A 22,646-nucleotide genomic window follows, 5' to 3' on the forward strand; every position below is an offset into this window, starting at 1 on the left:
GGCACTGGTGTGGTGTGGTGGAGGTTGAGCGCTGATAGGAATCCTCCTAGCCCTTGTTTTCTAATAACATCCAAGGTGTAGTCACCTGCTTTGCCCCAACCTTTTCACCTCTCCCTTGTCTTCTTACCTGCTCATCCCTCTAATCCTTAACTCTTGACTTGCTTGCCCTACCCTAATCTTGTCCTGACCTCAGCTGTACCCTCTTGCCATGCTTTCAAAAGATGCGTGCTGCGGGCTAAGTCGCTTGACTCTTTGCGACCCTATGGACCATAGTCTGCAAGGCTCCTCTGTCCATAAGATTCTCCAGGCAAGAATACTACAGTGGGTTGCCATGCTCTCTTCCAGAGGATCTTCCCGACCCAGGGACTGAACCCGTTTCTTACGCTTCTTGCATTGGCAGGCAGATTGTTGACCATGTGCCACCTGGGAAGCACCTAGAATTCCCTGGCGTCCAGTGGTTAGGGCTTGGTGCTTTCACTGCCTTGGCCAAGGTTCAGCCTCTGGTCAGGGAGCTAAGATCCCGGAAAGGCGCGGCCAAAAATAAAGCTAACCCGTAAGCCCCTCACCTCCTGGCTTACCTTTCCCCTTCTCACTTTTCCATTCTAAATGGTGACTCAATTGTCTTCCCTTCTCAGTCTCAACTCTCCTGTGCCTTTTCACTAGTATATCCTCAACTGCCCTGCTCGCTTATCTGCCAGACCCTCACCTGCCCCTGACCCCTCTCACTTCCCTTCCAGAGGCCTGTGGTCTCTCCAGAGGGCGCGGGGTGCGGTGGGGGGTGGGGAGCTCGCCAGAAGAAGGGAAAAGAACTTCAGGCCAACCGGGAAAGACCCAGGAGTTTTGATGCAGAAAGGGCGGTGCCATGAGAAGGTGGCAATGAAGAGCCGAGATAGGAGACGGATAGCGGAATCAATGAGACGAGGACACAGAATGAGCTGGTGATATGGGAAGACGAGGGCGAGTTTAGTAATGGGAATGGGCCAAAGGTTCTGTAAAGACGGCGGGAAACTGAGCCGGCTACGTGCCCAGTCTCCGGATCCGGGTGGAATTTGGAAATTCTGAGGCCGCTTTTAAAACTAGCGGTCAGGACGGACGAGGAGAACCAACAACGCGATCAGCCTCTCGCTTGCCCCACCCCAATTTAGGAGGCCCGGAAGCGGAAATGACGAATGCGGAAGTGACCGGCTGTTGCCGAGGGGACGGGCCAGGTAGATGCCAACATGGCAGCTGTTGGGTCTGGTGGTTCCACCGCTACGGCCGGGCCAGGGGCTGTCTCCGCAGGGGCGTTGGAGCCTGGGACCTCGAGTGCGGGTGAGACAGGTTGTGGCTGAGCCGTCAGCGGCGCGCCGGAGGTCGGGATCTCTGGGGGATTAGGAAGATCCTTCACTAAGGCGAGAGGGAGCATCCCGTATGGACCGACCTGTGTGTGTTGGGGGTAGAGGGGAGGAAGTGTGTTTTGGAGGCGGGGCAGAGACCATTCCGGGGAAGGTGTGGAGGTCCTTTCTGCAAATGGAGTGTAGAGACCATTCTGAGTTGGAGAGGGGTATTTCACTTTAAAGAGGCTAAGACCACTGAGACCATTCTCAGGGTGTGTTTGTGGGGGGTCCGTCCTTATACATGGAAGACACTTTTCTGAGAGCGGGAGAGTTTTTCCTTACAGAAGAGAGGGTAGTGATTTCTTCCTTGTAAAGGGACAGGGGCTATTGTGAGTTAGGGTGGGGCGGCTTCTCCCTTTTAGGACTTAGTACATTTTGAAGATAGGGATGTCCATTATATGGGGAGAAGAACGTTCTGGGGGTCCCTTCCTAATGGAGGTAGTTCATTGTATATTGCAGTGAACATACAGTTTTCCTTCTATGGCGGAGAAAGGACATTCCGAGGGTGCCAGGCCCTTCTTTATAGCGAGGAGAATTGATTGTGAGTAGGACAAGCGCTAATTCCTTGGCTGGAGGTAGGGGTATGCGGTGGTGGAAGGATGATTGGTGTATAGGGAAATACTTCCTTATATTGTTAAAGGACCCAGACCATTGTTAGTGGAGAAACCATTTACTCTATGGTGTTCAATCCTTTGGACAGTGGAAGAATAATTTCTTATATTTGTTAGACCATTCTGGGTCAGGGAGGAATCAGTCATCATAGGAGGGAGGGGTTGGAGAGACCATTCTGAATGTGAGGGAATAGAATAATTTAGATAAAAGAAAGACAGTTCCTAAATCTTTGGCTTGTTCATCCATAAAATGAGAATACTGATAGTTCCTTTGGAGATCAGAGCTGTGTAGGGGTCTGTTGAGGTGATCCATATAAATCCCTTATCCCAGTGATAGGCTCCCGGTAAGCACTCAATAAATGTCGAGGAAGCAGTTGGTATTCTGCCCAGGGCAGGGTTGCTTCTCACCCAGGAGAGGAAGAGAGAGGGCTGAGGTGGGTGTCTAGGACCTGCCCCACCTATTTCCTGACACCTCAGCAAGGATTCCAGGTATAGGCTGGACAGGGTGAGGCCCACTTCTCCCATTTTGGCTCTTCCTGCCTGTGGCTGAAGCAATGGAAGCTGACGTAGGGATCGGACCCACATAGGTCAGGATAGGCAGGCAGAAGGAGGAAGTACTGGTGGTTAGGAGGATCCTGGTTGATAAAGGAGAGGGGAGAGTGATGGTGTGGTTATGCCACAACAGCTTATGACCCCTTCCTTGCTCCTTCCATTCCCCACAGCTCACCGGCGCCTCAAATACATATCCCTAGCCGTGCTGGTGGTCCAGAATGCTTCCCTCATCCTCAGCATCCGCTACGCCCGCACACTGCCTGGGGACCGCTTCTTTGCCACCACTGCTGTGGTCATGGCTGAAGTGCTCAAAGGTCTCACCTGCCTGCTGCTGCTCTTCGCACAGAAGAGGGGTATGAGCCAGGGAGAGGGGCAGCATTGGAGTCTGTGGAGGGTACTCTGTGTGTTTGTGTGTGTGCCTGAACCCACATGGAGGGTTTGTTGGGGGAGTATTTCTGTGTCTATGAAAATTCCTGGCAACTGTGGAAGTGCAGCTTGGCTGCCTTGTAACTCCGTCTATGAGTAGCTGCATCCACATTTTTATACCCCTAACTCCCCAGGAACTGGCCCATAAACACTGAAGGAGGGAGATGGCCTGTCCCTATAAGGTAGCAGGTGACCCTTACATAATGGTTTATTGATTTCTCTTAAACTTTTCTTTGTGGAGAATTTCAAATACAAAATCAGAGAAAGTAATAAAATAACTATGTCCTATCACACAGATTCAACAATTATCATCTCATGGCCACTCTGCAATTAAGTAGATAATCATCAGTGATTATCCACTCACTACCAGTCTATGTGTCTGTTTACCTAACCCCACCATGTTATATTGAAATATGTTCCACATGAAGAATTATTTTGAAATAAATTCCCTGTTACTATCTTGAGTAAATATTTTGTTACATTTTAAAAAGTAACTGCAATATCTAGAAGTCATACATCAAAAAATTAATACTTTTTAAAGTTAACAAATAATCATACACTCAGTCGGTGTTCAAATTTGTAATGATTTCTCAAATATCATAAAAGTTTTAAAAACTTTGTTTGAATCAGATTTATATAAAGTCAGTGCTTTGTAATTGGTTGGTGTCTTCTGGGTCTGCTATTTCTGGGTTCCCTCTCAACTCTTTTTTTCCCTCTCTGCAGTTAATTTGTTGAAGAAACTGGGTCATTTGTCTTATAGACTTTGGGTAGCCTGAATTTTGCTGAGTGCCTCCCAGTGGTCTCATTTCACATGTTTTTCTGTCCTGTGTATTTCCTATAAGTTGTTGGATTTATTTACTAATGTAAACACCTCCCTAAAGGCCTTCTTCTTTAAAATGTTGCCCAATCATTTCTCTATAAATGTGGTTCTCCCTTAGGTATTTACACTGAAGAAAATATTCTCACCCATTCGTTAGCTCCAGGACACTGGGAGGCAACAGTTTAGGTACTAACCTCCTGTGTTCTTGATTGATTCTGAGAAGGTTTGAGTGAACACTGTGTGGCAGGCTCTGTTCTGGCTTGTGGAGGTGAACATGTTAGCGATGGAGACATACATCTTGCCCTCAGGGGGCTCATATTTTAGACAGGGAGAAACAGCTACAGGTTAATCACAGGCTTTCATCTCTTATCTATGATTTCAGCCTGTCCCCCACCCGATTTTTTTTTTTTTTTTAGTTTTCTCATCTGGCATGAACGTGTCCATGAGTCACTGCAGAAATATGAATGTGCTTGATTATGGTGTGTAGCCCCACATGTGTGGTGTGTGTTCTGTGAAATATATAGCATGTGTACCATGTTACCTTCCTAATACTTGGACATTTTTGAACACCCAAACCCCTGGGTGCAGGGGATTTGGGTAAGGGGTTAGAGATCAATAATTACTCCTGGGACTTAATGCCATGAAGGGCAAGGACAGGGTTTTGTGAATGAACATCAGGAATTCCTGCAATAACCAGGTACAGTGGTTGTGGGGTTTTCCCTGAGAAAGGATACTCAGCTGAGCCTTAAAAGTTGAGCTGCAAAAAAGTGGGGTGAGATTTGTAAAGGTCTTATTATATAGGAAAGTATTCTCATGAATTGACTGGAGCAGATCCCAGCCAGACTTTCTGCTTCATAGTCAAGCCTGCATTCTTCCATTTGACAGGGGCAAATGCTTGGTGTGTGGGAAGCTGACGGAAAGAAGTGGCCAAGTGGAAGATTGCCCCTGCTCTCAGGCAGCTCTCAGGCTAGGAAGGATCTAGGAAAAGTCTAAAAGCTCAGTCTGAAATAATCCCTCTTGGTAAACAGCCTTCCACCCACCATCCTAGAGCATCTACTTCACAAGCTCCTAGTTAGTGCTGATAGTTTCATTGCACACACTGCACTGAGGGCTTGCCCTGGGGCTTTGTGCCAGGGAGGTGGGCTCTAAGATGAGTGATGAAATATGGTCTGTGGTCCCCAGACTGAGTATCCAAAAGGCTTGCTGGAGACATTGTACCGTAGAGAAACTGTGAGCACAGACCTCATTCTAGCCCTCAGGAAGTCAGTGTGGTGGGGAGACACAGGACCAGGCTCACTCCTGTCCTTTAGAGGATCCCCATCTTTTGGTAGTCAGTGCTAAAACGGGCTCTCTTCCCTCCACCTAGGTAACGTGAAGCACCTGGTTCTTTTCCTCCATGAGGCTGTCCTGGTGCAGTACATGGACACACTCAAGCTTGCAGTGCCCTCTCTCATCTATACCTTGCAGAATAATCTCCAGTATGTTGCCATCTCCAACCTGCCAGCTGCCACTTTCCAGGTGAGCCCAAAGCCCAGCATGGCCCCAGAGGAACTGGCTGGGGTGGGGGATATAGGATGTTTGGGGAGGAAATACTGCAAAGTGCAGGGGCTGTGTCTCCTGTGGAATGGAATGCCCTTGGCTCTTCCTCAACCTCAGTTTCCTCATCTGTGAGAACTGGGAAGGGAAATGGTAATAGTAGCTACTCACTGGGATGCTGGAATGATTAAAAGAAATAATATCTGTGAAGAGCCCTTGGTTGGTGATGGATAAGCTTTAGGCTATTTACAGGTGGCTTCTTTAATTGGTTAAAGAGCCTGGATTCTGGCGCCAGGCTGCCTGGGTTCAAATCCCAGCTCTGCTGCTTTCCAGCTGTGTGATATTGGGCAAGTCACTTAACCTTTCTGTCTCTCTTTAAATTGGACATTGCAATAGTACACTTCTTTTGTGAGGATTAAATGAATTCATGTGAAGTGCTTAGACCCACACCTGGCACACACAGTAAGCTCTATGTAAATGTTTACTGATGTTATTTCATAACGGATTCATTTGTATCAATATGTACAGATTCATTTGTATCAATATGTATTTATCAAGACCTCCCTCATCAGGACGTTTACAATTCATTCATTACCTGTTGTGTGAGGTACTTCAAATAAGTCAGTCATATTTACAGATGATTATGTCAGGGCTCAGGGTAAGTGCTTCATCCCTTTTCACATAGCTGGGACACGGGGTTGGGATGTGGACTTGGCTGTGGTCCGGGGCATCCTTGCACAGCCATCCTCCTGTGTACTTTCTGGGAGGCACCTCAGAGCTGTGTAGTTGCATCCCAGTCAGTGGCCAGCAGCTGGATATCTTTGCTGTTTTTACGGCCATCTACTCTGCCCTGTGCCTCCACTGTGCCTGGGGGCCCACAGTGGGCGCCATCCCCCATGTGCACATGTTGGGGTCGGGATCAGCCCTCAGTGCCTTCTGCATGCCGCTCACAGGTGACGTACCAGCTGAAGATCCTGACCACAGCACTGTTCTCCGTGCTCATGCTGAACCGCAGCCTCTCCCGGCTGCAGTGGGCCTCCCTGCTGCTCCTCTTCACTGGCGTCGCCATTGTCCAGGCACAGCAAGCTGGTGGCGGGGGTCCACGGCCACTGGATCAGAACCCTGGGGTGGGCCTAGCGGCTGTGGTGGCTTCCTGTCTCTCCTCAGGCTTTGCCGGTGTCTACTTTGAGAAGATCCTCAAAGGCAGCTCAGGCTCCGTGTGGCTGCGCAATCTGCAGCTGGGCCTCTTTGGCACAGCCCTGGGCCTGGTGGGGCTCTGGTGGGCTGAGGGCACAGCCGTAGCCCACCGCGGATTCTTTTTTGGGTATACACCTGCCGTCTGGGGTGTGGTGCTCAACCAGGCCTTTGGTGGGCTCCTGGTGGCTGTTGTCGTCAAGTATGCTGACAATATCCTCAAGGGCTTTGCCACCTCCTTGTCCATTGTGCTGTCCACTGTTGCCTCCATCCGCCTCTTTGGCTTCCATGTGGACCCATTGTTTGCCCTGGGCGCGGGGCTGGTCATCGGTGCCGTCTACCTCTACAGCCTGCCCCGAGGTGCAGCCAAAGCCATAGCTTCTGCCTCTGCCCCTACCTCCGGGCCCTGCACTCACCAGCAGCCTCCCGGGCAGCCACCGCCACCACAGCTGTCTTCCCACCATGGAGACCTCAGCACGGAGCCCTTTCTGCCAAAGTCAGTGCTGGTGAAGTGAGGGCTGGTGGCAGCAAGGGGGGGAGACAGGGAGGGACTCTGGGTGGAGGGTGTTGGGCATCTGCAGGATTCAAGTTGCCACTGGGGCCTGGCTCCTCTGGGGTTGGAAGGGTTTTTTCTTCCAGGTCACTGAAATTTCCAGAAGGGTGTGGGACTAGGGCAGGGCATCACATGAACTCTTCCTTGTAGCCACGGGTTTTTAGAGCTGCCTCCTCTGCCCTAGTCTAACCCCTCAGCCAGAGGTGTCCTGTCTCTCAAGCCTGGGAGAGTCCCAGCAATCCCTCCACCTTTGTAGGGACAAACTGGACAAAAATTCTTCAGCTCTTTAGTAGTGACTGATGCCTTCCTGTGGGGTTCTGATTCCCATAGCTCGAGGCCTTCTCTCCTCCGTGGTAACTACACTGGATCATGTTAGCAGCTCAGTCTTTTTGTGGCCTTGGGGCAGCTTCCCTGACACAGGGACTTAAAAAACGGCCTCTTATGAGCACCTAGGGCCAGAGGAAGGGGGATGAGAGCTGAGATTTTTGCATCAGCCCACTCAGGGGGAGGGTGCAGTAGGAACCATTGGTTTGTAAGTGGTTTGGGGGTTTGTGGTGTAATCAGATGAATGATCCAGGGTGTGGGAAAAAAGGAGAAGGGAGGTCCTTGAAGTGGCCTAGTCTCATGGAATCTAAGACACTGTAAGTTGCTGAATGCAGGGTTATTTTCTGAGACATCCGGAGAGGAAAATAAAGCTGCGAACCACACTTGTAATACCCCACTGGCTGTATGAGGCACCCTTACTTCATGTGGAAGGGTGTCTTTAAATTGCTGACATGTGGAACCTGCCCCCCTGCACTCCCCAAAGCTTATTAACCCCTTAACTGTCTCCCAGGGTGTGTGGGGAGTATGTGTGTGCATCTGTTTGTGCGTGCGTGTGTGTGCTTGCACATGAGAGATGCCTGGGCTGTCTTTGCTATATGTACATAGGGCCATTGGATCTTTATTTTTGATTAATTTGTTCTGATTTTTTGGTTTGTTTTTTAAGGGACTGTAATGAACAAATGTCAGGATACCCAATGCCAAATAAAGATATTGTATTTATTTAGTCCACGTGTAGCTTTCTGACCCAGGGGACCCGCTCTCTCCGCGTGGGCTGTTACTAACCTCGGACTACCAGCCTCACTAGTCACCCTCGCTTGCTCAGGATGCCCACCTGCCAGCCCACCCCAGCTCTCTTGTGTTTTTCTTTCCTTCCCGTTCCCACCACAGGTTGCTCACCAAGGTGAAGGGCTCCTAGCTGCTGGGACTGAAGACGCTGGCCTGGCCTCGCTCTCCCTTGTTGCCCTGGCCCAGCCAGGACCAAACTTTCTGATCAGTATTAGTGGTGGGGAGAGGCAGACACTGAATCCCCTGTCCCCACCACCCCCTCCCATGCAGGGCTGACATGACTAAATGAGGGCCCAGACAGGACCCAACCACCTCAGCCTCCAGCCCCTACTATCCCTACAGTATTTCTTAGGTGAGTTTTTGTAAATAAAACATGCTTTGCATCTTGCTGGTTTGGGTTGGGAAGTCTCAAAAGTGTGAGAGAGAGAAGGAAGCACTCAGGTCTCATCGGCATGATCCACTGAAAAGCTTTTATTAAAAACCCCAGGGTGGGTGGGGGTGGGGGTGGGGGGAGGTTCAGTCCTGCTGCTTGGTTCGGGAGGCCTCGGCATTGGCCCGGAGAACAGCCCCTGGGGAGGGGTAAGGGCGCTGCTGGAAGAGGGGCCCAGCTGCTGTCGTGTCTGCACCTGTCTTGGCCTCATTCCGCTTGGGGAGTCCTGTTGACCACGTGCCCCTGGGGAGTGATAGAGGGTCAGGGGTGGAAATGTCTAGTATGTGTAATGTGTCAGGCACCCTTGCCCCCAACAAATGATGAAGGGGGAAAAGAGATAGTGAGGAAGAAAGGAATGATCAGTGGTACAGTGAGTCAAGGAAAAAGGAAGGGGTCTTGAGGGGTGGTCACCTACCGGGGTGCATCTGAGTATGAGCTGGGGTCCATGGGGTCTAATTCTTCATCCTTTCGGCTTGCTGCTGTGGAAGTACATAGCAGAGTGGGGTCTTCCACAGGGGCACAAGGAGTCCCGTGTCACCGAGCTCTTCCCCAGAAGTGGAGCCTGTGGTTGCCAGGCCCAAGGATCTGGCACTCACGAGAAGCCAAGTGATGGTTTCCTTACACTGTGGGCCCCTGGTGCCTCCCCGCCCCGCCTCACCCCAGCTTACCCTTCTTGCTCTTGGGGTAGGGAGCCAGCTCCTCCCGGCGATGATGGCGCCGTTCTTTGCTCTCTTCTCGGTCGACCTTGTCATACCCACGGTCCCGGTCCCGGTCTCGCTCTCTCTCTCTATCTACCTTGTCATAACCACGCTCCCGGTCCCTGTCAGACTTCTCATGGTTCCGCTCTGACTTCTCATGGCTGCGGTCTGACTTCTCATGACCTCGGTCCGATTTCTCGTGGCCACGGTCTGATTTCTCATGGCTCCGATCCAGCTTCTCCTCAGCGTCTGGGGACATGAAAACCTTGTGATCCTCTCCCATGATCCTCCTCCCACCTCAGAACCCAGCAGCCTTGGCCTCCAACAGCCTCCCCTGCCTGGGCTGGGCCTTCTGGTCTTACCCGCCCCTCCTTGATCCACTAGAAGGCCCTGAGGCACCCTTGTATCTGCCAACTCACCTGCATTACTGCTCCTGAGCTTCTTGGCAGATTTGGTAACAACAGAGTTGGGGTCATGTGGGGAAAGCCAGGACACAAGGTCTGTGTCCACATTCCAGTAGTAAGGAAGTCCGCTGTGAGGCAGTGGGGGGGAAGGGGAAGAGAGGGAAGGAATGTCATCACAGATATGCTCTCCTTGTAGCCTCAACCCGTCTCCCCAATCTCTGCCTATACCTGCCCCATTCCAGGACCCCACAGGGAAGACCCCCCCTAGATCTCTTCTCCAGTGGCCCCCATTTACCCCTTCCCAGGACCAGACATCCTAGAATGTGAAGTCAAGTGGGCCTTAGAAAGCATCACTACGAACAAAGCTAGTGGAGGTGATGGAATTCCAATTTCAAATCCTGAAAGTTGATGCTGTGAAAGTGCTGCACTCAATATGCCAGCAAATTTGGAAGACTCAGCAGTGGCCACAGGACTAGAAAAGGTCAGTTTTCATTCCAATCCCAAAGAAAGGCAATGCCAAAGAATGCTCAAACTACCGCACAATTGCACTCATCTCACATGCTAGTAAAGTAATGCTCAATATTCTCCAAGCCAGGCTTCAGCAATACATGAACCATGAACTTCCAGATGTTCAAGCTCGTTTTAGAAAAGGCAGAAGAACCAGAGATCAAATTGCCAACATCCGCTGGATCATGGAAAAAGCAAGAGAGTTCCAGAAAAACATCTATTTTTGCTTTACTGACTATGCCAAAGCCTTTGACTGTGTGGATCACAATACACTGTGGAAAATTCTGAAAGAGATGGGAATACCAGACCACCTGACCTGCCTCTTGAGAAACCTATATGCAGGTCAGGAAGCAACAGTTCGAACTGGACATGGAACAACAGACTGGCTCCAAATAGGAAAAGGAGTACGTCAAGGCTGTATATTGTCACCCTGCTTATTTAACTTATATGCAGAGTACATCATGAGAAATGCTGGGCTGGAAGAAGCACAAGCTGGAATCAGTATTGCCGGGAGAAACATCAATAACCTCAGATATGCAGATGACACCACCCTTATGGCAGAAAGTGAGAGGAACTAAAAAGCCTCTTGATGAAGGTGAAAGAGGAGAGTGAAAAAGTTGGCTTAAAGCTAAATATTCAGAAAACGAAGATCATGGCATCTGGTCCCATCACTTCATGGGAAATAGATGGGGAAACTGGAAACGGTGTCAGACTTTATTTTTGGGGGCTCCAAAATCACTGCATATGGTGACTGCAGCCATGAAATTAAAAGATGCTTACTCCTTGGAAGGAAAGTTATGACCAACCTAGATAGCATATTCAAAAGAAGAGACATTACTTTGCCAACAAAGGTCTATCTAGTCAAGGCTATGGTATTTCCAGTGGTCATGTATGGATGTGAGAGTCGGACTGTGAAGAAAGCTGGGCGCCAAAGAATTGATGCTTTTGAACTGTGGTGTTGGAGAAGACTCTTGAGAGTCCCTTGGACTGTAAGGAGATCCAACCAGTCCATTCTGAAGGAGATAAGTCCTGGGTGTTCACTGGAAGGAATGATGCTAAAGCTGAAACTCCAATACTTTGGCCACCTCACGTGAAGAGTTGACTCATTGGAAAGACCCTGATGCTGGGAGGGATTGGGGGCAGGAGGAGAAGGGGACGACAGAGGATGAGATGGCTGGATGGCATCACCGACTCGATGGACATGAGTTTGAGTGAGCTCTGGGAGTTGGTGATGGACAGGGAGGCCTGGCGTGCTATGATTCACGGGGTCGCAAAGAGTCGGACACGACTGAGCGACTGAACTGAACTGAGGGATAGCACAGGAAGGGTGAAGTCAGAAGTTAGCTCTCCCTCCCCACCCCCGTGTCGTCAGGCTCACCAGGAAGGGTCAAACACCTTGTACCAGCTTGGTGGCAGGCCCTCCAACCGGGTAGCCTCATAGTCCACAGGATCATCGTCATAGTCCTCAGCAATGATCTCTTCCTCTGGTTCTGGCAGGACAAGGAAGGGAAGAAGACAGCGTAAGAACCAGGGAGATTCCCATTCAATCAGGGCCTGGAGAAACACAGTCACATTCACGTGGACTGCGTGTGTGTGTGTGCACGCCAGGTCTCACATGCCAGAGCAAATAATGCTCATGTTCCAAATCCAAGTATCTGAATATCAGGATTTACCAAAAAATTTATTCAAATCTGTTTACAGGTACTGCTACCCAAACTTATCTGGTTTCAGACTTTAGAAAGGGATACATTTTTTAAAAAAAGTATCCATATTTATTCAGCTTCTGAGTTCAAATAGTATGTGACAATGTATTATGCAAATTTGAATAAAATGAGTTTCAACAGCAAGGGGTTTACCTAAAAATATGTCCAAATCTATTCAGCTTCCACGGCTGGCAAATATGGGGTTTCTGACTCCTATATTGGAGAAGGCAATGGCACCCCACTCCAGTACTCTTGCCTGGAATATCCCACGGACGGAGGAGCCTGGAAGGCTGCAGTCCATGGGGTCGCTAGGAGTCGGACACGACTGAGCGACTTCACTTTCAGTTTTCACTTTCATGCATTGAAGAAGGAAATGGCAACCCACTCCAGTGTTCTTGCCTGGAGAATCCCAGGGACGGAAGAGCCTGGTGGGCTGCCGTCTATGGGGTCGCACAGAGTCAGACACGACTGAAGCGACTTAGCAGCAGCAGACTCCTATATATTGACTAGCAAGTTTGGACAGCAAGGGATTTATCCAAACACTTCTCTGAATCTGTTCAGTTCCTGATGCCTGCAATAATTGTCAGCTACTATCAACAGAATAAAGAAAGGTGTATGAGTACTTGGACCTCAGTAGTCCTATCACAGATTTCACCCATGGATATAGTTAACAATGAAATGTATATGTCAGCAACAGCATAGTGCCTGTCACACAATAGGCCCCAAATAGATGTCAGCTACAATCATGAACATTGTTAGTAAGATATATGCAGTTAGTACAGGGCCTGGTAGCAAACAGCCTTAAAATAAATACTGTATCAATATCATTATCAGTATTATTAACCAAAGATCTTTGTTTGGCACACAACAGGCTTGTAATAGATGTCACTTATCAGTAAAGTGAAAATAAGATGAGTTTTCTAGTACCTGGCACACCTTAGCCCAAAATAGATGCCAGCTTTTACTATTATTGATAAATAAGGTATAAATACTAGCAACAGCAGCACAGTAGGCCTAAATGATAGATCCTATCATTACTTTATATACTGTTAACCACAATGTGTATGATAAGCACTTAAGTAGACTCAAAATACATATCAACTACTGATATGGTGAACAATAAGGTATGGACAACTCACACAGTGCCTAGTTCCACAGCAGGTCTGAAATAATGTTATCTACTAGTATGGTACAGAACAAAGTATCAGCACCCTGCGACCATACTTGGCCGACAGGAGGCTGCCATAGGTGTCAGCTTACTATTACTATCCTTATTACACTTCCAGGAATTAACTGATGGGTTAAACTTTGGCTACAGAAGACCCCAAAATACACATCAACTGTCAGTATCAAGGACGAAATGTCTATTCCACACCCCACCTCCCCTCCTCCTCATAGGATAGGAATATGCTATGCTAAGTCACTTCAGTCGTGTCCGACTCTGTGTGACCCCATAGATGGCAGCCCACCAGGCTTCCCCGTCCCTGGGATTCTCCAGGCAAGAACACTGGAGTGGGTTGCCATTTCCTTCTCCAATGCATGAAAGTGAAAAGAGAAAGTGAAGTCGCTCAGTCGTGTCCAACTCTTAGCGACCCCAAGGACTGCAGCCTACCAGGCTCCTCCGTCCATGGGATTTTCCAGGCAAGAGTACTGGAGTAGGGTGCCATTGCCTTCTTCGAGGATAGGAATAGGGGTCAGTAATACGTATTGTTAACAAGGAAATGCCTGCCACCCCAATGCTTGGTGCACAATAGGCCCATGCTAGATATCAAGTGCAGTATCCACAACAAAGTGCCTGTCAAGCCTGGCACATGGTAGGCCTCTCTTCTCTTAGTTCTCTCACCAGGCTCCAAATGTTTGAGGATGCCTCTCTTGGCCAAGCGGGTCTGCAACGCAACGGGCAGCGGCATAGCCGATGGCAGACAGGCCTAGGGAAGGACAGACAGACTGAAAAACAGCTCAGATGAGGACTGAATCTGGTTACAAGAGTAATCAAGCGCCTCCCCGCAGCATGTACTCAATCTGGACCCCCCACCTACCCATCTACACTATAAGGGAGACAGACCCTACCCGCTGAAAGGTGGAAGGGGTTGTAAACAGCAATATCACCAACACTCTCACCAACTCTGCTCTTCCAGGCCAGTGGCTCCAGCACCGGGTTCCCGTCCTAGGCCCAGGCTCCGCCCATCGCCCAAGAGGCCAAGCGCGGCTCCCCCGCGACCCAAAATGGTTTCACCCAACGTCCCCCAAAGACTGCTGGGTGGGAGGAACCAAAGCGTTGGGATGGGGGAGCACAGTGTAACACCTCCTCCAGCTCCAAAAAATGCGCCCACCCCGACATTACCAATACAGTCACGCAAGTAGTGGACGACTGTCCAACTGGCCACCTCTCTCTCGTCGTCTCTATGAGCGCCAGGACCACACGACTCTCTTCTCCCAAAGCACAGAATGAGTTTCTCTCTCCCCGAGCTTAGAGGTAACTGGACGACACTCACGCAGTGAAAAGATGACGCAAACCTGCCTAGCCAATGAGTGTGCGCTTTGGTCTGAAGTCTGGCGAAACAACCGAACCGTTGCCCTGGGATAGGTAGAATGCTCGGGCGCCTGTTTACGTTTCCAGTGGAGGTGTGGCCTGACCAGGGTTTAGCGATACTGCGCGGCCGGACGCCGGCGCCATGGAGGAGTATGCTCGGGAACCTTGGTACAGCGAGGGGCATAGGTGTCGGGACTGTTGCTGCGGCGCCACGGCCAGCGGTGGGAGGCGGGTGGGGGAGGCACGGGCCACACAGCGCCACGTCCCAGACTCGGAAGACATTTAGACTTTTGTTGTCTTCTGCTCCTCTCCACTTGGTTTCTCTTACTCGGGCTCCGTTAAAAGGGGCCAAAATTGTGTGCCTGCAGAAGAAGGTGCGGTGCAGGACGGACCACTCCACGTTTCCCTTGATTTCGTACTTCCCAGTCCCTCTGTTAAAGACACGCTGGTCGAATCCATTCCAGCCAGGGGGTGGTGCGGTGTTGAGCGGAAATCCCCTGGAAAAACGCATGGTTTTTCCCAGGTCGCTTTGGTTAATGCCGTCGGGGCCTGGATGAGCCTGACCATGATTGTGGTCACGGAGGGGTGATGGGTCCTCCGCACTGTATGCGCTTGATTTTTCCCAATTGTGCGAGGGTGAGAAGGGAAGAGGGCGTGACTTTGTTGGACGTGCTCATTGTCGGAAAAAGGGGTGCTACCCCATTCTGCTTAAGGAACAGTGCCTGCAACACCTGTAGCGTAATTCAAACGTGCCACTTCTTTCCCTCTCATTAATTCATTTAATCTTTGATAGTAGTCAAGCAGTTGGTTGATTCCCTGGTTGGCTGTGAAGGGGAGGGGCGGACAGGGCCAAGACTGATGTTTTCCACTCTTCGCATTATTTTTTGCTTAAATGAGGGGGGAAATAATCCCAGTATTATCTGAAGTGCTAGTTCTCATTTGGGTGACGTGTTGCTCCCAGTTGGAAAGAGATCTTGTGACTTGGCATGAGGGAGCGCTCACATTAACCTCATCCTCCCCTTCCCACTTGCAGCCCATGGAGAATTGTGGATGATTGCGGTGGAGCCTTCACTATGGGTGTTATCGGCGGTGGAGTCTTCCAGGCCATTAAGGGCTTCCGCAATGCCCCTGTCGTGAGTCCTAGCCTTCCCTGAGTGCTGCTGAGGTCCTGCCCTGACCACATGGGATACTGTTCTGAAACTGCTTGGAACTGCCAGTCACGTGCACTTATTCATTCTGGTGTCTGCTTACCTACTGTGTGCCAGGCCTAGCTCCAGGATCTGGGAGTTTGGGGGAACTGCAAACATGACGTCTGACCCTCACCCTGCTGGATCTCCTCGGAAATACTGTGCTGTCAAAAGGGTCATAAAACCAAAACTTAATTGTGTGCAAAGTCAGTCAGATTTTACCTAGAGTCAGATTCTGGGTGGGAAGCCTGGGAAAAGGGAAGTGACAGGAGTTTAACTGGCAGGAGGAGGACAGCCTTAAAGTTGAGCAAATGCTTTTAATGTAATATAATCAGTTCTCTCTGTCTGACAACTCTCCCCTTTTCCCTTCTTGGGACATCTCATCAAATGTCATGACTTTAAATGCCATCCACTTGCCAAGGTCTCTGCAATTTCTCTATCTAGCCCTGTACTTCCTCTCAACTCCTGGCACTCTATTTCCTGAATCTTTGTCCACGTTTCTCCCTCTCATCCTCAAGGTCTCAGAGCAAATGCCCCCTTCCTTTAAGAGGCCTTTCCTGACCTCTCAGCCACTGTCAAAGCGCTTTATCTCATTTCCTCTAGGGTCCCGATTGCTGCCTGAAGCTATCTTGTTTATCTGTATCCTTATTCAGGATCTGTCTCTCCCACTATAATGTGAGCTCTGAGAGGGTAGGGGCAAGGTCTACCTTGTTCACTGCTGTATCCCTGCATATACCATGGTGCCTGGCACATCGGTGCTAAGTACTGAATGAATGAATAACTTCCTATCCTAGCTCTGAGAGCACTTGTAATGGGCCCTAGTTCTTGGCCACTTCTCCACATCTGTACCCTTGAGGCTCCTAACAGGTTTCCTCCCTCCATTTCTCTCTTAAAAACTAGAAACCTTATCTGCCAGTGACCTGAACCCTGCTCTAACTCCCTTACTCCTCACTTTCCCTCAGGGAATGCGGCACCGATTGAGAGGCAGTGTCAATGCTGTAAGGATCAGAGCCCCTCAGATTGGAGGTGAGAGGTTTGGGGAGACAGGTGTGATAACAGAGTTGGGAATGCTTGCTCCTTGGAGTCTAGACTGTAACTTGAGGGTCCAGATTCTAGCCCCAACTCTGCCTGGGGCTTCCTGGGGGGAGTGATATTTCTCGGCAGTTTCATACAGGTGAGTTCTGGAGTTTAAATCCAGGCCCTGGCTCTTCCCTGATGTCTGTGTGACCTTGGGCTAGTGGCTGAACCTCTCTGAACCTCACCTGTAACATGGGAATGATAAAAGCACCTCAATCAGTTTTGTAGTTTATGTAACTTACATAGTATTTACTAAGTGCTGGTTGCTTGCTAAGCACTTTAATAATATTAACTAATATAAATTTTCAGAAGTCAGTAACATGCACTGTGTAGATCAGGTCATGGCACATGGTAAGACTTCTGTAAATATTTTAACTATCATTGTTAACTGGCTCTCCTCACCCATTTCCTTCTCTCCAAAACCCAGGTCAGATTCCAATTCTATGTGGTAGTTATGAAGGTCAGAGTTGCTCTGTTAAAAGCCGTATAGACAGGAGTTCCCTGGTTGCCTAGTGGTTAGGATTCTGGGCTTTCATTGCTGTGACCTGGGTTCAGTCCCAGGTTGGGGAACTGAGATCTTGAAAGTCCCGTGACAGGGCCAAAAAAAAAAAAAAAGCCACATTGAGGCAGACAAGTCTGCTTGTAACCATGTATCTGCTCCCTATGAAGGTGAAGGGAGTGCCGATGGGGATTATAAAGAGCTTGAAGGAGCTACCACAGGGACAGATGGAGATTGTCCTCTAGGAGTTTGCCATCTGCCTTTATGTCTGGTTATTCTCCCCATTCTTTGCCACAGTATTCAGGCCCTGGGAGTCCCTGAGCCATGGTTTCTCAGGACTACCCACGGACACTGATTAGGCTTTGGTTCCCCCACAGGTAGCTTCGCTGTGTGGGGGGGCCTATTTTCCACCATCGACTGCGGTCTGGTGCGGCTTCGGGGCAAGGAAGATCCCTGGAACTCCATCACCAGTGGAGCACTGACCGGGGCTGTGCTGGCTGCCCGCAGTGAGTGCCCCAACCCTAGGCCCCAGCCCCTTCCACCCTGCTCTGCCTGTTCTCACCGCTCTCCACTTCCCCCGCCCCCTCCTTTCTCCAGGTGGCCCATTGGCCATGGTGGGCTCGGCAATGATGGGGGGCATCCTGTTGGCCCTCATCGAGGGTGTTGGCATCCTTCTCACTCGCTATACTGCCCAGCAGTTCCGCAATGGTGAGTACCCAGTGAAGCTGGTCAGGGAGAGGTGGGAAATGCTCTGTCTTGTCTCCTCCACTCAACGTTTACCTGTTTATTTCCTTTCCAGCACCCCCATTCCTGGAGGACCCTGGCCAGCTGCCCTCTAAGGAGGGTACCCCAGGCCCAGGCTACCCCAGCTATCAGCAGTACCACTGAGGAAGTGACCACCTATCACCGCCACTGTGGGAGCTCCTCCTCGGTCCCCTCCCCGATGATCTACCTCGAAGGGAGGGCTGGCTCCCAGTTGGCCCATGGGACCCTCGAGAGGGCCTCTATCTGTTCCCTTATCCCAGGTTGGGGGTGGGGCACCCCAGCTGCCCTGATGGATGGGTCCCTTTTCTCTCAGGGCACCCCAACCCCCACTCATATGTAACATGCTCTCACCCCAATCCCTTTGCATGGCGCTCTGATGAGTATTTAAAGCCAGTTTTGAAAATGCCTGTGTATGTACTCCTTGAGCCACCCATAGGAGCCGCTCCTAGAACAGGGGGCAGAGCCCTCTTCAGGGATGTGGGAACCATCGCATTTGGAGTCACACAGAGAGTCGTCTCTAATAAAGGTTTGTGGATGAGTGAGTAGGAAGGGGTCTATGAATCAAGATGGGAATAGTACATGAATAAGGATGTGTGGGGGCCAAGTGGTGATCACAAGCAGACAGAAGAGGAACGGGCTTAGAAAAGGAGTAAACACAGGTTGCTGGGGTGGAGGGGGTGGTTCAGCATGTGGCACCTCTGATCCCTCTCCCCTACGTCCCCATTGCCAAGGCTGAGAAATCTGACCTCACAATGAACAGTCTGCCTAGATAGCAGTCCCCGCATTTGTGAAGATAATTCCCCCCTCCATGTGGCTTCATCAGGGACCTGGGATGGAAGTAGGGATCCAGGAGACCCAGCTTCCTTGAAGAAGGTACCTTTAGTTTCCTCTTCTGCACCACAGCCATATTTGTGCTCTGCGATGCTCAGTGTTGTCAGTATTTAAGAGTACCACAGAAAAACCAGAAAATTAGTTTTCATTTGAGGGTGGGGTGGGGATTATGGGAAAGAGAACTTCCTGGATAGACATTGGCCCCAAACACTGTCTCTTGTGTGCAAACACCTACATGTGTGGGGCAGACGCCTCCACTGGGGTGCAGATGGCCTCATGGGAGACACACAAACTGTCCCTTGCACAGAGGTGGAAATACTCTCTCTCTTATACAGAGTCACTCCCTGGGGGTGCAAATGCTGAGTTCTCAGGCCTCCCAAGGCCTCAACAAGGACCTAGTGATCCTTGATGGTGGTAGAACTGCAGCACTCCTTGATGGACTCAGTGCCAGGTATGGGCAGCCAGCCCAGTGCCTGTAGCTCTCAATGTCACAGCAGGGCTCTAGCCTTGAATTTAGAGACTCCACCATCACGCCACCAGCAGCAACACAGCTGCCAGTTCAGGACCTGGTCTCCAGCCAGACCCAGGGTATCTCGGTCTGCAGCCCTTGTGTTGATAGGCCACTTCCGTTGGTCCCGCCCATTCAGTGCACCTAGGCCTCACACTTCCTGACTTCCAGACCCCATTCCCCACTGTTTCCAGACCCCGCCCTCCTCCTATCAAACAGGCATGCCCTAGCTCTTCTAAGCGTTGTTCTCCTGTCAGCCCTCTGTTTCCACCATCCTCAGCCCTCTGTAACATCCACAGACGTCTCCAGGATCCTCCCGCTCTGGTCCACCCTCTCTCCCACCCAGCCCTCTTAGCCTCCTGCAGGCCCTCTATCAACTCCAGCTCTCCTGAGACCCTGCCCCTGCTGTGTCTCCCTTAGTACATTTCAGTTCAGTCACTCTTAGTACATTTCAGTTCAGTCACTCAGTCATATCCAACTCTTTGTGACCCCAGGCTTCCCTGTCCATCACCAACTCCGGGAGCTTGCTCAAACTCGTGTCCCTCGAGTTGGTGATGCCATGCAAACATCTCATCCTCTGCTATCCCCTTCTCTTGCCTTCAATCTGTCCCTCGAGTTGGTGATGCCATGCAAACATCTCATCCTCTGCTATCCCCTTCTCTTGCCTTCAATCTTTCCCAGCATCAGGGTCTTTTCCAATGAGTCAGTTCTTGGCATCAGGTGGCCCAAGTATTAGAGCTTCACCTTTAGCATCAGTCCTTCTAATGCATATGCAGGACTGATTTCCTTTAGGATTGACTAGTTTGATCTTGCAGTCCAAGGGACTCTCAAGAGTCTTCTCCAACACCACAGTTCAAAAGCATCAATTCTTTGGTGCTCAGCTTTGTTTATGGTCCACCTCTCACTTCTGTGCGTGACTACTGGAAAAACCACTGCTTTGACTAAACAGACCTCTGTCAGCAAAGTAATGTCTCTGCTTTTTAATATGCTGTGTAGGTGGGTCATAGCTTTTCTTCCAAGGAGCAAGCATCTTAATTTCATGGCTGCAGTCACCATCTGCAGTGATTTTGGAGCCCAAGAAAATAAAGTCTCTAACTGTTTCCATTGTTTCCCCATCTGTTTGCCATGAAGTGATGGGGACCAGATGCCATGATCTTAGTTTTTTGAGTGTTGAGTTTTAAGCCAGCTCTTTCACTCCTTTTTCACTTTCATCAGGAGGCTCCTCACTTCATCTTTGCTTTCTGCCATAAGCATGGTATCATCTGCCTATCTGAGGCTATTGATATTTCTCCTGACAATCTTGATTCCAGCTTGTGCTTCATCCAGGCCGGCATTTCGCATGATGTACTCTGCATATAAGTTTAATCAGTGTGACAATATATAGCATTGACATACTCCTTTCCCAATTTGGAACCAGTCCATAGTTCCATGTCCAGTTCTAACTTGCTTCTTGACCTGCATACATATTTCTCAGGAGGCAGGTAAGGTGGTCTCTTCCAAGAATCTTCCACAGTTGTGATCCACACAGGCAAAGGCTTTAGCATAGTCAATAAACCAGAAGTAGATGTTTTTCTGGAAATCTCTTGCTTTTTCTATGATGCAGTGGATGTTAGCAATTTGATCTCTGGTTCCTCTGCCTTTGGGCTTCCCTTTGTGGGTCAGCTGGTAAAGAATCCACCTGCAATGCAGGAGACCTGGGTTTGATCCCTAGGTTGGGAAGATCCCCTGAAGAAGGGAAAGGCTATCCACTCCAGTATTCTGACCTGTGGAATTCCATGGACTGTATAGTCCATGGGGTCTAAATCCAGCTTGAACATTTGGAAGTTCTCACTTCACGTATTGTTAAAGCCTCACTTGGAGAATTTTGAGGATTACTTTACTAGCGTGTGAGATGAGTGCAATTGTGCAGTAGTTTGAACATTCTTTGGCATTGCCCTTTGGGATTGGAATAAAAACTGATCTTTTCCAGTCCTGTGGCCATTGTTGAGCTTTCCAAATTTGCTGGTGTATTGAGTGTAAAACTTTAACAACATCATCTTTTAGGATTTGAAATAGCTCAACTGGAATTCCATCACCTCCACTAACTTTGTTCGTAGTGATGCTTCCTAAGGCCCACGTGACTTCACATTCCAGGATGTCTGGTTCTAGGTGAGTGATCACAGTACTGTGGTTATCTGGGTCATTAGGATCTTTTTTGTATAACTCTTCGTTTAATTTAATTTTTTAAAAATTTATTTAATTGAGGCTAATTACTTCATAATATTGTAGTGGTTTTTGCCATACCTTGACATGAATCAGTCATGGGTGTACATGTATTCCCCATCCTGAACCCCCCTCCCACCTCCCTCCCCATTCCATCCCTCTGGGTCATCCCAGTGCACCAGCCCTGAGCACCCTGTCTCATGCATCAAACCTGGACTGGCGATCTGTTTCACATATGATAATATACATGTTTCAATGCTATTCTCTCAGATCATCCCACCCTCGCCTTCTCCCACAGAGTCCAAAAGACTGTTCTATACATCTGTGTCTCTTTTGCTGTCTCGCACATAGGGTTATTGTTACCATCTTTCTAAATTCCATATATATGTATTAGTATACTGTATTGGTGTTTTTCCTTCTGACTTACTTTGTATCATAGGCTCCAGTTTCATCCACCTCATTAGAACTTATTCAAATGTGTTCTTTTTAATGGTTGAGTAATTCCATTGTGTGTATGTACCACAGCTTTCTTAATCCATTCATCTGCTGATGGACATCTAGGTTGCTTCCATGTCCTGGCTATTGTAAACAGTGCTGTGATGAACATTGGGGTACATGTGTCTCAATTCTGGTTTCCTTGGTGTGCATGCCCAGCAGTGGGATTGCTGGGTCATAAGGCAGTTCTATTTCCAGTTTTTTAAGGAATCTCCACACTGTTCTCCATTCTGTCTCTCCAGAATGCTGTACTAGTTTGCATTCCCACCAACACTGTAAGAGGGTTCCCTTTTCTCCACACCCTCTCCAGCATTTATTGCTTGTAGATTTTTGGGTAGCAGCCATTCTGATCGGCGTGAGATGCTACCTCATTGTGGTTTTGATTTGCATTTCTCTGATAACGAGTGATGTTGAGCATCTTTTCATGTGTTTGTTAGCCATCTGTATGTCTTTGGAGAAATGTCTGTTTAGTTCTTTGGCCCATTTTTTAAAATTTAAATTTATTTATTTTAATTGGAGGCTAATTATTTTACAATATTGTATTGGTTTTGCCATACATCAACATGAATCTGCCAGGGGTGTACACGTGTTCTCCATTCTGAACCCCCCTCCCACCTCCCTCCCTGTAC

At 49.3% G+C, this 22,646-nt stretch overlaps 3 protein-coding genes across 11 annotated transcripts; 2 read left to right on the forward strand and 1 right to left on the reverse strand.

The window, feature by feature from the left end:
• The first annotated feature begins 464 nt into the window (after positions 1-464).
• Positions 465-8,566, forward strand: SLC35A2 (solute carrier family 35 member A2). 2 transcript variants are annotated; one of them, XM_027533727.1, is made up of 5 exons: positions 465-1,311; positions 2,710-2,892; positions 5,152-5,303; positions 6,275-7,011; positions 8,281-8,566. In XM_027533727.1, the coding sequence occupies exons 1-5, from the start codon at positions 1,221-1,223 to the stop codon at positions 8,306-8,308; spliced, it is 1,191 nt and encodes a 396-aa protein (XP_027389528.1). In that variant the 5' UTR covers positions 465-1,220; the 3' UTR covers positions 8,309-8,566. The 2 variants fall into 2 exon arrangements, with proteins under 2 accessions (XP_027389528.1, XP_027389529.1); XM_027533728.1 differs by lacking the exons at positions 2,710-2,892; positions 8,281-8,566 and having other exon boundaries at positions 1,146-1,311; positions 6,275-8,116.
• A 65-nt stretch (positions 8,567-8,631) lies between these two features.
• Positions 8,632-14,409, reverse strand: PQBP1 (polyglutamine binding protein 1). Of its 7 annotated transcripts, none has more exons than XM_027533735.1 (8): positions 14,265-14,409; positions 14,042-14,176; positions 13,764-13,848; positions 11,596-11,707; positions 9,726-9,838; positions 9,277-9,555; positions 9,024-9,084; positions 8,632-8,851 (listed from the first exon to the last, which is right to left on the reverse strand). In XM_027533735.1, exons 3-8 carry the CDS (start codon positions 13,828-13,830, stop codon positions 8,695-8,697), a joined length of 789 nt encoding a protein of 262 aa, XP_027389536.1. In that variant the 5' UTR covers positions 13,831-13,848; positions 14,042-14,176; positions 14,265-14,409; the 3' UTR covers positions 8,632-8,694. The 7 variants fall into 7 exon arrangements, with proteins under 7 accessions (XP_027389536.1, XP_027389535.1, XP_027389534.1 ...); XM_027533734.1 differs by having other exon boundaries at positions 13,991-14,176; XM_027533733.1 differs by lacking the exon at positions 14,042-14,176.
• A 103-nt stretch (positions 14,410-14,512) lies between these two features.
• On the forward strand, positions 14,513-18,523 carry TIMM17B (translocase of inner mitochondrial membrane 17B). 2 transcript variants are annotated; one of them, XM_027533737.1, is made up of 6 exons: positions 14,513-14,621; positions 15,487-15,586; positions 16,603-16,666; positions 17,594-17,722; positions 17,814-17,924; positions 18,016-18,523. In XM_027533737.1, exons 1-6 carry the CDS (start codon positions 14,596-14,598, stop codon positions 18,102-18,104), a joined length of 519 nt encoding a protein of 172 aa, XP_027389538.1. In that variant the 5' UTR covers positions 14,513-14,595; the 3' UTR covers positions 18,105-18,523. The 2 variants fall into 2 exon arrangements, with proteins under 2 accessions (XP_027389538.1, XP_027389539.1); XM_027533738.1 differs by having other exon boundaries at positions 14,533-14,603.
• The last annotated feature ends 4,123 nt before the right edge of the window (positions 18,524-22,646 follow it).

Source organism: Bos indicus x Bos taurus, chromosome X, assembly GCF_003369695.1.
Source record: "Bos indicus x Bos taurus breed Angus x Brahman F1 hybrid chromosome X, Bos_hybrid_MaternalHap_v2.0, whole genome shotgun sequence".
NCBI lineage: Eukaryota > Metazoa > Chordata > Mammalia > Artiodactyla > Bovidae > Bos > Bos indicus x Bos taurus.

Bases quoted from the DNA above. Each gene is read 5' to 3' on its own strand.
- SLC35A2 (XM_027533727.1), top strand. From the start codon at position 1,221: ATGGCAGCTGTTGGGTCTGGTGGTTCCACCGCTACGGCCGGGCCAGGG. The intron at 2,893-5,151 runs GTATGAGCCAGG...CCCTCCACCTAG, and splicing joins GCTCTTCGCACAGAAGAGGG to GTAACGTGAAGCACCTGGTT. The intron at 7,012-8,280 runs GTCAGTGCTGGT...TTCCCACCACAG, and splicing joins ACGGAGCCCTTTCTGCCAAA to GTTGCTCACCAAGGTGAAGG.
- PQBP1 (XM_027533729.1), bottom strand. From the start codon at position 13,830: ATGCCGCTGCCCGTTGCGTTGCAGACCCGCTTGGCCAAGAGAGGCATC. The intron at 9,556-9,725 runs GTGAGTTGGCAG...TCATGTCCCCAG, and splicing joins GCTCAGGAGCAGTAATGCAG to ACGCTGAGGAGAAGCTGGAT. The intron at 9,088-9,276 runs GTAAGCTGGGGT...GTACTTCCACAG, and splicing joins CTACCCCAAGAGCAAGAAGG to CAGCAAGCCGAAAGGATGAA.
- TIMM17B (XM_027533737.1), top strand. From the start codon at position 14,596: ATGGAGGAGTATGCTCGGGAACCTTG. The intron at 14,622-15,486 runs GTACAGCGAGGG...TCCCACTTGCAG, and splicing joins GAGTATGCTCGGGAACCTTG to CCCATGGAGAATTGTGGATG. The intron at 17,723-17,813 runs GTGAGTGCCCCA...TCCTTTCTCCAG, and splicing joins GGCTGTGCTGGCTGCCCGCA to GTGGCCCATTGGCCATGGTG.